Source organism: Brachyistius frenatus, unplaced genomic scaffold (genome assembly GCF_029030835.1).
Source record: "Brachyistius frenatus isolate BFR_SWC_R1_liver_20210118 unplaced genomic scaffold, ASM2903083v1 Contig_140, whole genome shotgun sequence".
In the NCBI taxonomy this organism is placed as follows: domain Eukaryota; kingdom Metazoa; phylum Chordata; class Actinopteri; family Embiotocidae; genus Brachyistius; species Brachyistius frenatus.
In genome coordinates, this window is record NW_027210739.1 from 742146 (window position 1) to 757103 (window position 14958).

The following is a 14958-nucleotide window of genomic DNA, read 5'->3' on the forward strand; positions in this document are numbered from 1 at the left end:
GCTTTGTCCACTTCTTTTCATGACTTTAAAATGAACACTTTTATTGATCCGGAGGCAAAGAAAAATGTAGGGACATTAACATATTACAGACACTTTTCAAATTGCATCACTTATTCTGGACAGAATAATGAGAAAAGTAGCACAATGCAGATTTACAGTCATGCTGCAGATCACATAAATCCACGGGTACACATCGGGAATGTTGTGTTTACTTTTTTGGGGGGATATTAACAGTAATCAGATCGAATGTGTACGTGGAAATAGATCTGATTAAAGCCAGAAACACATTTAGGAGTTTAACAGCATTTCGTAATGAGATCTAAACTCATGCTTGAGGAGAATCTGAATTTATCTTGTCAGACGCAGGCAGCACGAATCACCGTGAGCTCATCATTTCCATCCAATACCATTTTTAAGAGCAGAATCTGGACCACGTTATGCAATAAATAATGTTTTTAGTACCTCTCTTCTGTTGTGTTTCTTGTCGTCAACATCTCCCCACATGAGCCTGAACAAATCTCCAGCTTTTTTTTTTTTTTTTTTTTTTTTTTTTTTACACTGCAGCACGTTTGACTCGGATGTCACAAGTCTGTAATGGAGCGCTGAAGTCTAGATTTTAGGTCGTTAAACTCCAAACTGATCAGGAACCAAAACGTCACACTTCATCAAAGGAGGAAAAAAAACCCGGATAGAAGAGATGCAGAATATCAGCGCCGAACACACGTCTGCTGACGAGGATGTAAATGCGCAGGAGGATCAGGCAGGCGTGGAGGTCGCCGGTCCGACAGCTAGAGGTCACGAGTTGAGTCAAACATTTCTTATCGCTGCTTTTCCTTCTGATCTACGCGCTCTCGTCCTTCTTGCCTGGTGAGGAGGAGGAGGAAGAAGAAGAGGAGGAGGAGTCGCCTCCGTCGGCGGCGGGACGTTGCTCCTCCTGGTTCTGGGAGCCGAGCAGTTGGGCCCTGAACTCCAGCCGGGCTTGTCGGTTCGACTCCAGCAGTTCGTGCAGTTTTCCGTTGAGCGAGTCGTTCCGCTCCTCCAGGTCGTCGAGATAAGAGTTGATCTGATCCAGCATGGAGTTGATTTCAACGTACTCTGTGGAGAAAGCAGCGGGGAGATCAACGGGGAAAACGTTTTTAGACTTCATTTAAACTGTAAATATCGTGTCTACTGAGGTTAGAGTGTAATTTAATTTAAACAGGACGAATGCTGGTTTGACTTCAGTGACTTTATGATTTAAAGGCTGGATGAGAACACAAACACAATCCAACAATAAAATCATGATGCTCCAAAAACGTTTTTTTCTTTAAGGATTCATCCATCTCTCCCTCTATTTCAGAAACTACAGATTTTCACCATTTACGGTATAAAATGTTTTTCAAATGTGTATTTTTATTCATAAAATACACTCAAATGAAGGAAATAGTCCCAGGACAGTTTAATAATTTACTTTAAAGCAAAGTCACAGGTTAAAACTCTTTATTCTACCCATCAAGTCTCAGATCTTCATCCACATGCAGAGGTCAATTTTCAGTTCCATACCAAATTATGGGATGGCCTCTCCCACCTGACAAACAGCTGTTCATTTATTAAATGCTTGAAAAGGTGCTTTAAAAAAACAAAATATTTAACTTGTTTCGTAACTGCAACATACAGACTCTCATCCATCACCATATCGTTTAGCTTTTATATTGACTTTATTGTTTTTGCTGTGATTGTTGTAACCTATGTTCTGTTGTTGTTTTTATGGAGCGATATTATTATTATTATTATTATTATTATTTATTTGCTATAACACTTCTTTTTTTTAACATTATCGAGGTGGAGGCTTCAAACGAGCTCACTGTTTTTAAAATGCTGCAGAATAAATCAAATAAAAAAAACAGCTGTTGTGTGAAGATAAACACACAACAGCTGTTTGGAGAGTTCATGGAGAGTTCACGTGACATCATGTGATCAAACATCCTCGCAGCTCCCTTCAGGTCGGTTTGTTCACCTTTGACCTCTACTCCTTCTGGACTTGTTGACACGTGCTCGTTTACCTTCTTCTTCAAACTCGTCGTCGTCGTTGATGACGCCATCGTCCACGGAGATGTTCGGATCTCCGTTTGGTCCCGACATCATTTACACGTTCACGTTTCTCACTTTGTCACAACAACAGCTGATGTTCAGTTAGCCCGCGAGCTAACCACTATTATTATTATTATTTTAAAAAGGCCCCTTCACGAGCAACTCTTCAAATTCAGACAATTTTAACAAAACGAGCGCGCGGTTGAATTTCTACTTCCACGTTTTTTGTTGGACTTTGAAAATACCGATTTTCAAGAAGAGATCTCGAACACGGCTCGTTAGCTAGCTTAGCCTTACGTCATTCACAGACGTCAATATTTGTTTACTTGAACCGATGCATTATGGGAAAGATGTATGGGCGGAGCTCCAGTCCAGAGACAGATGACTCACTCGCTCCAGATTACCTTGATATAAAAAAACACGTTTAAATTTCTTCACCACATAATTTTGTTAATCTGTTTTACGTCACTCGTGTCCGTTTTCTGGCCCTTTAATTTAAAGGTCACCGCAGTTTACTTGTCAACGGCATTTTATAGTTTCGCAAAAATAGGAACAGAGTGAGACCTCCTGATTCTGCTCCTCTCTGACAACCGAGCTGTCAGTCAGCTGACCAGACGCTAACAGCTGACTCGAGCCGATTAATGTTTTATTTTTGTGGCCCCAGAAAGTATAGAAACCGGAAACCTGATCTGTTTATTGCGACACGAATTAAAATCTCAACGCGAGCAGATTTACTGTGTTTAGTTTTTAGACGTTAGTCGTTTGAAAGTTGATCTGCACCTCTTGAAACCTTTACTCGGTTTGTCCATTTTGATTTTAATCAAAGGTGTCGACAGGTGAATAGTAAAGTTTTAATCTTCACGTCCAAGATGTCATTCCTGGCTTTGATCACTAGATGGCGACAAGCTCGGTCAATACAGTCGGCGCAGGCGCAGTCTGCAACAGGCGCATCCACGTGTGAACTACTTCCTGTTAAAGGGGGTCTGAACACAACACTTAAACAATCCGTTTTGAAGAGTGTTTTTTTTTTTTAAGCTATGGATGAATTACCTGCAGACCTCAGAGCATTTCTTTCCAATCACCCTTTTCTTCAGCTCACCGATGGCAAAAAGGTTGGTGAGCAAATCACATCACGCGACACCAAATACGTGCAAATCGTTCATTGTGATGCTAGCCGCGTGCTAATTTACGTCATGAGCCCAAGACTAAAAAATAAAAATAAAAAAATCCGTTTTAAAGAGGACCACTTTTCTAAACCAACACCTGCATCAGCCTGCTGTTTGTTCTGTTTTCAGGTCAGATGCACCCTCAATGGTCACGAGTTCCCCTGCAGCCTCGTGGAGCTGCAGAAGTTCACGCAGGCGAAGAAATACGAGAAACTGAGTGCTGCAGCAGAGTTCAGCTACAGCCGGTATGAACCTCACGTCGTGCCGAGCACGAAGCAACCGTAAGGACACGTTTACTTCTCCGTGTTGTCTTTGAGCAAGAAAAGAAAAACTCACTTCAAACCCTTATTGTCCCGTACAGTGATGTTATTGTCAATAAAATGCCACAGCTTTAGCAGTGGAGCAATATTTAGTACAAGTAAGTATAATTAGTCAAAATCAAATTCAAGGTAATTCTGCTTTACCTGAATATTTTCCATTTTATATAACTTTATACTTCTTATACAAAAATAAATTGTGAAAACCACGAATCTCCAAATTTTTAGGTTTATTTTTTATTTTTAATTTATTTAACTGAAGAAATATCCCTTTATGTGCTGAGAAAATTATTTTACTTCTCAAGCAAAATAAAAACAAATTTTTAAAAAACACTTCGAACAGCTGGAAAATGTCTTAAGGCTGAAAACAGGACTGTTTATTTATTTTATTTTATTTTTTTAGAGCTTGTTGACTTAATAGTCACATGTTCTCAGCAACGCTGTAATCATATCTTCTAGAAAATAATGCATCATTTTACAGCAGTAAAATGCAACATACACATTATTGTGTCTGTGATATTAATCACATATACAAGTAAAACACTGAAAGAGAGCCTTTACTGCATAGTTTTAATATTAATAGGTTAGGTTAGGTAGTTACTTTATAAGGTAGCTATTTACTTTATAAGGGGAAATCTTTTTGCTACAGCAGCATACAGGAAAGCAATAAAATAATAAAAAGCAATAAAATAACAGTAAAAAAAATTAATATAAAATGTACAGTATATATATATATATATATATATATATTATATATATAAACAACCAAGAAACACAGACAACAGTATTATTGTTTTGTGATAATAGTAAACTGTTCTTAATTTTTCTAATAATATTTACATCCTTTTACTTGAGTAAGTTTTTGAATGCAGGACATGAATTTGTAGTTAAGTAAAGGAGTCTAAACTTTCTGCTGTTTCTTGTCTGTTTTCTAGCAACCAGCTGTTCTGTAAACTGACCCTCAGACATCTCAACCGGCAGCCGCACCACGTCTTGAGACACGTCAGCGGGAAACGCTTTAAAAAAGCCCTCTCCAAATGTCAGTGCACTGCTGATATACGTGCTTTTCACTTTCATTATTATTATTTGAACAACGAGGAGATGTCATATCCATCAATCAGGAAGGAAATCTAAGCTAAAAATGTATTTCTGAGGTATCAAGCATTTTTAATCAACTCAGACATTGTTGCGCTCACAAATGTGCACAAAGACGTAAATTACAAATTCTTGAAATGAAAAAAAAAAGTTAATTTCATACTGATGGACTCTAATATCTGTAACTGCTCATGAAACAAAACAGTCCTCGTAATGGTGACCGTTAAATCTCAAAATGAGGGAAAATCATTAGAGCAGAACTGACTGACGCAGAAGTCACTGCAGAAATGATTTTGTTGGACGATTCTCTCTCTCAACTCGATCACTGACACGACGGCCTCTTCTTGCTGTAGATGAAGAGTGCGTGCAGCAGGGCATCGACTTCGTTCCAGCCAGACTGAAACAGAAAAGGCCCAAAGACATCAGAGAGGAGGTCGGTCGGGGGACGGCGCCGAGACGTGGGAACGGTGTGTGGGAACCTCCGTCCAGTGACGAGGATCACAGCGACTCGGAGGACAGCATGAGCGACCTTTACCCCAGTGAGTGGAGACGACTTTTATTGGAAGAGTTGTCCAACTGTGTATCATGGAGACGATTTAAGATTATTATTATTATTATTATTATTATTACTACATGCAAAAGTGCACAAAACACACTGTCTATGAGAACAATGGATGATAAGATGGATTGATATACTTTATTATAGATAGACTTTATTGATCCCGAAAGTTTGTCGTCACGGCAGCAGGGACGATACAGCAAAAGCAATACAAATTACAGAATCGTAGATGTAGTTAAAGGTATAAATATAATTTTGTTATGAATTAAATTCATTTTGAATACATTTTTAAATGAATCAGCTGTAGAGGTGAGTGGGTATTTAGTCTGACTACATGCAGTGTGTCAGGTTTGTTTTGCTGTCAACATAATTGTCGTACTGGGCGGCACGGTGGTGCAGTGGTTAGCACTGTCGCCTCACAGCAAAAAGGTTCTGGGTTCGAATCCGGTCCTGGGTCTTTCTGTGCGGAGTTTGCATGTTCTCCCTGTGCTTGCGTGGGTTCTCTCCGGGTTCTCCGGCTTCCTCCCATCATCCAAAAACATGCACCTCAGGTCAGGTTACCTGGCGCCGCGCTAGTGGCAGCCTGCTGCAGCAGCTCCCCCCTGAGAGCCCCCCTGCTGTAGGGAAGACATTTCCCCTCGGGGATTAATAAAGTGAAATAAAAAAATAAAAAAAATGTTCCCAACAGCTTCCGTGTTCACGGTAAAAAACTCAGCAGAAGAGAGTATAGAGGATGAAAGGGAGAAGAAGGAGGAGGAGAAGAAGGAGAAGGAGGAGGATGACTTCCAAACGGACGAGGACGATGACATGGAGGTGGACCAGCAGGTGGACCAGCAGGTGGACCAGCAGGTGGCACAGAAACGCAAAAAGGTCCGTAAATATTTTGGAGTCTTTTGAGGTTTTTTCCTTGACGGATGTTAAACGTTGTCACATTTATGTTCTTCAGGTCCAGAGTGGCGGTTTTCAGAAGAAATTCAGAAACAATCACTGGAAATCAGGACGCAAGAAACATGGAAAAGTGCCAAACGGAAAGTAAAACGCGACGCCATGGCTGTACAGTAATTTTATACTTGGTTATTTGTCGGGATGAAACACTGACTTCCAGTTTGGAGAGTTGTTTCTGAGTGTGAGCCCAGCTGACTGTCGGACATCCTTTAACGAGGATGTTTCTGATTTATCGGTGAAGGTTTTTTCCTTTTCCCCCTTAAGTGTGACGTTGCCCAGTTCCAACAACACGGTGAGTTTGTGGCACTTAACGGGTCCTTTGGAGAAGAAGTTGTGTTTTGTGGTTTGCAATCAAGTGCACGAGTGTAAAATACAACTTCATTTGAATTTGCAAATGTAGTTTGTCTTTCTTTTCAAACAGTCGTTGGCTGTCAAAGAGATGCATGCTTTGAATGTGGATGTTAAAAGTTCTGAATACAAACATCAACTATTGCACAACATGAAGATCCAATTATTTAACACAATTTTGTTATTTGAAAACAGCTGCTTTACAAATTGTATTTTTTTCCAAGAAAGGAAATTTTTTTTTTTAGTCTCACACACCATCAACTTCTCTGTAAAAAACATAATATAGATTTGTCTGTTTTCATGACCAGAGAGGATGCCGGCTCGTCTCACAAGAGGAACAGATTTTAATTCAACTGAAGCAGCAAGCATGAAAAATTGAAGCTTTTTCTCCCCACATGACTCTCAAGAGTTCTTCTGGTTCCATGAATGAAGCTTTTTCACTGAGAGTCAACAGATTTGTGAACCGGCAGTAGAGCTGCTCCAAAAAAAAAAAAAGATCAACGACTGTCATGACTTTTATGTTTGAGTATTCATAAATAACAGCCGGTATTTACAGCTAGGTGAAGGGGAAAAAAGTTAATAAACATTCATGTTAAAATTGATTGAGTGGTTTGACCTTTGTTGCACATGTGAGTGGTGTTTGAGTATAAAAATAATTCCTTTATAGTCATCTGATTTCAACCCAATTAAACACACGTGTGAAATGCTCTGCATTGACACCACAAACCACCAAATGAGGGGATTGAAAATAAAAAAAATTGTTTGCAGGCTGTTTATCTCTATTTTAGGAGCTTTGATGTTGTTTTGGTTCCTTGAACTTCTCCACATATACTGGTTCTTATATGAAATTATGACAGGCAGCTCATGTGAAACATTCGGTTTCGCAATAAAGGTGATTGAAAACAGTGCTAGTTGTAAATTAAAAGTGGAATAATAAAATCCATCCAACACATTAACAAGGACTGCTAATTCTGTATTCATTAGATAGATAGATAGATAGATAGATAGATAGATAGATAGATAATGGATGGGTGGGTGGGTAGGTAGGTAGGTAGGTGTATTCATTAGATAGATAGATAGATAGATAGATAGATAGATAGATAGATAGATAGATAGATAGAGATAGATGGATGGATGGATGGATGGATGGATGGATGGATGGATGGATAGATAGATAGATAGATAGATAGATAGATAGATAGATAGATAGATAATGGATGGGTGGGTAGGTAGGTAGGTAGGTAGGTAGGTAGGTAGATAGATAGATAGATAGATAGATAGATAGATAGATAGATAGATAGATAGATAGATAGATAGATAGATAATGGTAGATAGATAGATAGATAGATAGATAGATAGATAGATAGATAGATAGATAGATAATGGATGGGTGGGTGGGTAGGTAGGTAGGTAGGTAGGTAGGTAGGTAGGTAGGTAGGTAGGTAGGTAGGTAGGTAGGTAGATAGATAGATAGATAGATAGATAGATAGATAGATAAGACTTTCTTAATTTCAGTGGGGGAAATTTAGTCGTCAAAGCAGCATAGAAACAGTTCGGAGAAAAACAATTCCCACAATACGAAAAACATTACAAATACGCATATAATAAAATAAGATAGAAAAAGTAAAACCAATGAATAAATACACAAGAAAGACAATGTTAGGTTAGGTTAGGTTAGGTTAGGTTAGGTTAGGTTAGGTAGTTACTTCATTAATCCCCGAGGGGACATTTTTTTTCTCTCCAGCAGCACACAGGAAGCAATAAGAGAATAAGATAATAATAGAAAATGTGCACATTTGAATAATTCAAAGTGAGACGTGTCTCCACAGTTGTAGGGGGGAGACGCCTTCAGGTGTAAACCCCGCTGTTTGCACGAGCGGAGGCCGTGAAGGAGCCGGCCGGCCGCGTCCGGAGCCCCCTCCGCTCGGATCGGCGCTCCGCTCGGTGTACGTGGCACGCAGCGCCATGCGGGGGGGCTCGTCGAGTCGCGGGGCATTGTGGGGCGGAGGCGGCCTTTTCTCTGAGTCCGGGCGAGCGGGGAGGAAATCTTCCAAGTAAATAACGCCGAGCGGGGGGAGGAACAGTCCGAGCTGGGGGAGGAACAGTCCGAGCTGGGGGAGGAACAGTCCGAGCTGGGGGAGGAACAGTCCGAGCTGGGGGAGGAACAGTCCGAGCTGGGGGAGGAACAGTCCGAGAGAGCGAGAGGAGCCCCCCCAACACATCCACACTGCGCTGCCTTGCGGAGCCTTACACAATATTACAGGTTGTAATATTATATAAATATGGGGCAGGAGGATCTCATGAACACAGCCGAAGACGTGGCGGACCAGGTAACTGAAGGACTCCTTCTTTTTATTTTTTATTTATTATTTATTTATTTATTTATTTATTTATTTTCTTGTAGCGACGCTAGCCGCTGTTAGCACGCTAGCGGCTAACAAGTAGTTTCTTTTGAAGATGTTAAAGTGAGCTCGTCACGCGGGTTTTGATGATTGTCTCCTGCGGGTGGTGTTAAGGTGGCGGTGGGACACCAGCTGGCTCCGTCCTGGGTGGTTTTATTATTTATTTATTTATATTTGAATGATAAAAGCGGCTCGAGACGTCCAAGTGCTGTCAATGTGTCTCGAGCTCGATTTGCGTCATTAATTCACGCCGATGTGAAACAGGCGTGTAAAGGTGACGAATCCAGCCCGGACCCGGTTGACCTGGTTACGGCTGGTTACGGCTGGTTACCTCATCGTGCCTGCTAGTTAGCTCGTCTCCAGATTTATGAACCAACATCAGAGAGTTGTGAAATCAGAGATTAGCCAGCGGACGTGTTGAGTCTCTGATGTGTCCTCTTGATTTTGGACAAACATCGTTGTTGTTGTTTTGTTGTTGTTTTGTTGTTGTTGTTGTTTCCCCCCCTAAATTTGAACATCTGCATCTGAGCTGCAGCGCACACCGCACCTGGCCTACGTCACACACGCCTGCACAGGTACAGCAAGTAGAAGTCAACAAGCCATTTAAAAAAAAAAAAAAAAAAAGGTTTATTTATAACATCTAATACTTCATTTTATGACCACATTTTTTATATGTTTTCACTGGAACTGGAAGGTGAGTAACTAAAGGTGTTCATGGTGTAAACATGTACAAGATTGGAAGTATAAAGTAACGTCAAAATGGAAGTACCGGTAAAGTGAGAGTACCTCTGAGTTGTACTTGAGTAAATGTACTTTAGTTACATTCAACCACTTCCCTCACTAACGGGTACCGAGCCAGCATTTTACTCATCAAGCATAACATCCCAGAATAGTCTATTTCTAGGCTGTTGCAGCGACCTCGGGCTCCTTTTGATTGGCTCCACGTTCGCCCAATCGTGTCCCACTCGGCCGCCACATTGGGAGTTGGTGGCCTCTGATTGGCTGCTGAGGTCCGACTGTGCTGATGTGGACTGCCGAGTGGGCGGGACGGCGGGCAGGTCACCTCCTCTGAAGTGTGAAGGTCTCTGCATGATGCATGTTTGTGGAGCCGTTTATTTTTTGGGTTTTTTTTTTAAAGTGCAAGAGAGGTTCAAGAGTAACTAGTTAAAGACCGAAGTAAAGAGATGTGTTTTTATCTTTCTTTTAAAAGTATTAACTGAGCAGTGTCCCTAATATCTAACAGGTAGTTTGTTCCACATCTTTGGAGCTGATCGGTGTTTACGTTTTATTGGCAAACATGACGAGTCTAAAAACAACAAAACGGGGTCAACCAAGCGAAAAGAGACCAAAGTACATTTCCTCCTTGTTTCGCTGCAATTTGCGTGTTGCAACAGTGAAAAGTTGCTCCGCAGGTTGCAGACTCGACCTCCGTCAGGTATTGGAGGAGCCGTACGAGCATGTCTCCGGGGTTTACTCTGGAAGCAACTCGGCTGTAACGACTGCAGTTCTGACGTTTACTCGGCATGACGGTTATTTCTGACGGTTCCCACCGCTGTAATCCACAATGAGGGGTAATCAGTGGCTTCATGTCGTCTATCATTCGCCGTTTTAGACGCTCCGTGTCATTGAATTTAAAAAAAAAAAAAAAAAAAGGAGTTTCTATGGGACCTTTGTTGAATTTCATTTACCGTGTTGTTGTTGTTGTTTTTGCTCAGATTCACTTCTTGAACCAAATCTTTTTTTGTTCTATCGCTGAAAGATGATCTTTGTCCCTCTCCGTGTCCCAGTTCCTGCGGGTAACCAAACAGTACCTGCCCCACCTGGCGCGTCTGTGTCTCATCAGCACCTTCCTCGAAGACGGGATCCGAATGTGGTTCCAGTGGAACGAGCAGAGAGACTACATCGAGGCTACCTGGAGCTGCGGCTACTTCCTGGCTACGTGCTTCGTGCTGCTTAACCTCGTGGGACAGCTGGGTGAGCGGTCGGGAGCCGGTGCACCGGCGGGTTTGGGTCGCGTTGACGCAATATACACATGCAGTAGATATCAGTTAGCTCATGAAGTCCAGCAAAACCTGAAAGAAATGAAAGTTGTGATGTTCACTTTTGTGGGAAATGTTTTAAAAGGTGTGCTGATTGGAGCTTTTCATCATTTTAGAGGTTGCAGTTTGTGGTACTGTATTCACTGGTGTCTCTATTATTCTGTCCACCCTGTTTTTATGAATGAAGGTTGGTTAAAAAACACAAATATCTCTCTCTATAATGAAAGACAGTTCATGACGGAGTAACTGGTTGAAGCTGTACTTCATACCTGTTGGAGCAAAACAATCTGACAGATAATTAAACTTGTTGAATATGTACACAGATCAGTTCAGAGCAGAAAAGCACCTGTGAGCAGCTCGAACTACGGAGAAGGTTGTTTTAAAGAGCAGACATTTGCATACTGGTGAAGACGTCTACGAGACCGGGATTAAATTAACATTTTTATTTAGTTGTGCCGTATACTGTTTATCATTTGTCTTTAATATCTTTTTTTTTCTAACAGGTGGTTGTGTCCTCATCCTCAGTAGAAATTTTGTACAGTATGCCTGCTTTGGATTATTTGGCATCATAGCGCTACAGGTGAGAATAATTGTATGATAATGACATTTTTTAACGTACACAAACAATATGTCACATGTGTCTAATATCTTTTCTTTTTTTCCCCACCAGACTGTTGCATACAGCATTTTATGGGACCTTAAATTTTTGATGAGGTAGGTATCATTAATGAATAAATTACATCTTGATAAATCAATCAGGAAAAAGAAAAAAAGTTCAAGATCTTTTGTTGCAGCAATGGAAACTTTGATTTTCTGAGAGTGGCAGTAGATTTGAAAGCTTCTAGGTTTTCAAACACACACCAACACTTGCAATCACTGTTATTACTGAGGATGAGACCTGTGATTTATTTAAACATCCACCGGCTGCGTGAATCATCATCTCTTAAATACGGAGCCACATTTCAGTATTTCTGTTTCTGCACTCGATGCCCTTTGAATTCACGGGCAGTCGGTTGTTTTGGATAAAGTCAGAAGATAACGTCGTCTATCGGTTCTTTAATCAACGAGGTGATTGACGAAAAAATTAAAAGAATCCAATATGTAACTCGTGAAAGTTATTCATAGTAAAGATGCATATTTTTTGACAGTTTTATGATTGGCAACTCTCATTTTATGCAAATGAATAGACTCAATGTGTAAGTGGTTGAAAAATACATCGATTAATGATGCAGCCCGACTTTCAGAGCCTCCTTTCTGTCACTAACGACATCGTGATTACAGTCTGGGAAAAGTGTCGTCAGCTGACGGGTTGACGTGTGTGATAACCGCCGTCCTCTCTCGCTGCCGTTAGAAACTTGGCCCTCGGAGGCGGCCTGCTGCTGCTGCTGGCCGAGTCGCGGTCGGAAGGAAAGAGCATGTTCGCCGGCGTCCCGTCGATGGGCGAGAGTTCACCGAAGCAGTACATGCAGCTCGGCGGTCGAGTGCTGCTGGTGCTCATGTTTATGACCCTGTTGCACTTTGACTCCAACTTCTTCTCCGTAAGTTCAGTCAATAAAACGTTTCATACGCAAACGTGTTTTTGCTTGGACACATGAAACTCCCCGTGTGAGAAGCTCCAGATGTATTAGAAGTATTTAAGAAGCATAACTGTCCAGCTGGTAGTCCATCATTCATTTTAGTACAATATTAAAGAGACCTTAACATTGCTTAAATCTAGTAAACCATGAATACGTAGCTGTGATTGGTCTTTTTTTTTTTCATGATGATGTAACTTTCTTGGGTTTAAATGAATAAAGGAACCTGATTGGATTTTGAGACTCGGCTTTAGAAAATCATCACAGCTGTGAGCTATGATGTCAGAAACTGAGGGTGTGAATAATCTGTACCTGATTACAAATCCCCCCCCCCCTCCCCTTCTTCCCACAGATCCTGCAGAACATGGTGGGGACCGCGCTCATCATCCTGGTGGCCATCGGCTTCAAAACCAAGCTGGCGGCGTTGACCCTCGTCGTGTGGCTTCTGGCTATCAACGTCTACTTCAACGCTTTCTGGACCATCCCCGCCTACAAGCCCATGCACGACTTCCTCAAGTACGACTTCTTCCAGACGACCTCGGTGATCGGCGGCCTGCTGCTGGTGGTGGCGCTCGGGCCCGGCGGAGTGTCCATGGATGAGAAAAAGAAAGAGTGGTAAGCAGAGGGGGGGTTTAAGGTGAGAGGATTGCACAGCACCACTAACTCCCCCCCAACCCACCCCCACACCCTCCCTCCCCACCATCCGGGACACAAAGACCCTCCCTCTCCTCCAGTTCATCCTATCAGGGTACACCTATTCTTTGTTTGTTTGTTTTAGCCAAATCCAGAGACACCACCTCAGCCATCAACGGACAGTTTCTTTTTATTTTCCTCCCAACTGCTGGTTTTATATTTATAGTTAAACATGATAATATGAGATTTTGTTTTTCAAAACCTTTCTTGTACGTCCTTTTTTTTTTTTTTTCATGACAGCGAGATTAAAAAAAAAAAAAGCCCATGTATTTCAAAATGCAAGGAAAACAAAACTAAACAAAAAAAGGATGATAAGTGGAAGAAAAGATTTTATTTTGTTCTTTGTGCAGAAGAAGAATGAAAACAGTTCCTTGTGGTTTACGGGCGTCACGCCATAAATCATCGTTGATTAACTTTCATGTTTTCTGAGTAAAAACTGGCGAATCGGACAAAGTGCTGCAGTTTTGGTTCCTCGTGGATCTTTTTCGACTACTGGATCTTGGAGCGTCTCCGACTCAATGCCGAGACCACGGCACTGATTTGACTCTCCAGCTTTCATCTCCCTCCTTTTTTTTTTTTTTTACATCTGTACACCTTCAGTCTCAACCGACTGACAACTCGTGTTCGTGGGGAGTCGAATCTGGGTGCAACGTGTACATTGTATACTAAATGGTGGATTGCAGTCGTGCTTGATTGAAGATTTCAACACAGTTATTAGCTCCAGGACTTGTTATTGGGCACTTTGTACTGTACGTCTTTGGCAAATGCCTAACTAGTGAACTGTATATGAACGGTGGGTGGGAGGGTAATAAAATGGGGATAAGGGAGCTCAACGTTTGTGAAACACCATAATTTCTGCAATCTAGAAAAGCAAAGAGGACTAAGCAGAGTCACTAGCCACCTGGACTTTGTCTTTGCTCAGTGTTTTTTGCCCCGTGTCAGAAAATCCTGAAGAAAAAAAAAAAAAAAAAAAGATATTCAGTGTATTGATTTTCAGAAGTTTATATTGTATTTTTGATCATTTGTTTTTTGATTTTGGAAGTCCATGGCGAAGAAATAAATATTCAAAAATATGAAGTCACTGGCTCATTCAACATTTTTATCCATTGTGCTCTCTGAGGCCGGAGGACCAGAAAATCGAATTAATGTAAATCTGTCAACAATGAAGCCCGCAATGCATCACACAATGAAGTTTATAGGCTTTGTGAAGACATAGCCTCTCAGGAAATGGTAATAAAAAGGAGTTCTGGCATATTAAAGCTAAAAAAAACAACATCTCAGCCTCCGCTGACAGCCGTTTATAGTAATGATGAAATACTATAGTACTGCAATTTTTATCTCAGCCACACTGATAAAATACAACAAAATACAACATCAAGTGATTGTTTGTGTCACATTGAAATGGGCTGAAAATTGCTGCTGTGGTTTTCAACCTCTTGTTTGTGTAATGTTATCTGGAAAACATTACTGACCATTAACTTGTCAGATAATATTTTTTTTTGAGTAATCAAAAAACAAATCTGAAGTGTAGTTGGACAGAGACTGATTTTATTCTTCTACAAACTTCTGTTCCACTACAGCTCAGAGGGAAATATTGTACTCTCTTCTCCACTATAATATAAAGTGGTGTTTTTAAAATGTAAAGATTGTTGTTTAAGATGAAACCAGGTGTTTTCAAACTTTTTGGACAGATTAGACAACATCTCACCTAAAAATCAGAGATTAGAGGGAGAAAAAAAAATTGCAAAAA

At 41.0% G+C, this 14958-nt stretch overlaps 3 protein-coding genes across 3 annotated transcripts; 2 read left to right on the forward strand and 1 right to left on the reverse strand.

Annotated features, from left to right (window-relative positions):
• Window positions 1–11: 11 nt before the first annotated feature.
• Window positions 12–2202, reverse strand: bbln (bublin coiled coil protein). The gene is made up of 2 exons (XM_069715239.1): window positions 2043–2202; window positions 12–1095 (listed from the first exon to the last, which is right to left on the reverse strand). Exons 1-2 carry the CDS (start codon window positions 2122–2124, stop codon window positions 842–844), a joined length of 336 nt encoding a protein of 111 aa, XP_069571340.1. The 5' UTR covers window positions 2125–2202; the 3' UTR covers window positions 12–841.
• Window positions 2203–3003: 801 nt separating this feature from the next.
• Window positions 3004–6767, forward strand: surf2 (surfeit 2). The gene is made up of 6 exons (XM_069715238.1): window positions 3004–3182; window positions 3366–3517; window positions 4489–4592; window positions 5002–5187; window positions 5896–6077; window positions 6154–6767. The coding sequence occupies exons 1-6, from the start codon at window positions 3108–3110 to the stop codon at window positions 6241–6243; spliced, it is 789 nt and encodes a 262-aa protein (XP_069571339.1). The 5' UTR covers window positions 3004–3107; the 3' UTR covers window positions 6244–6767.
• Window positions 6768–8483: 1716 nt separating this feature from the next.
• Window positions 8484–14285, forward strand: surf4 (surfeit 4). The gene is made up of 6 exons (XM_069715220.1): window positions 8484–8830; window positions 10690–10876; window positions 11445–11521; window positions 11612–11655; window positions 12293–12479; window positions 12868–14285. The coding sequence occupies exons 1-6, from the start codon at window positions 8783–8785 to the stop codon at window positions 13132–13134; spliced, it is 810 nt and encodes a 269-aa protein (XP_069571321.1). The 5' UTR covers window positions 8484–8782; the 3' UTR covers window positions 13135–14285.
• The last annotated feature ends 673 nt before the right edge of the window (window positions 14286–14958 follow it).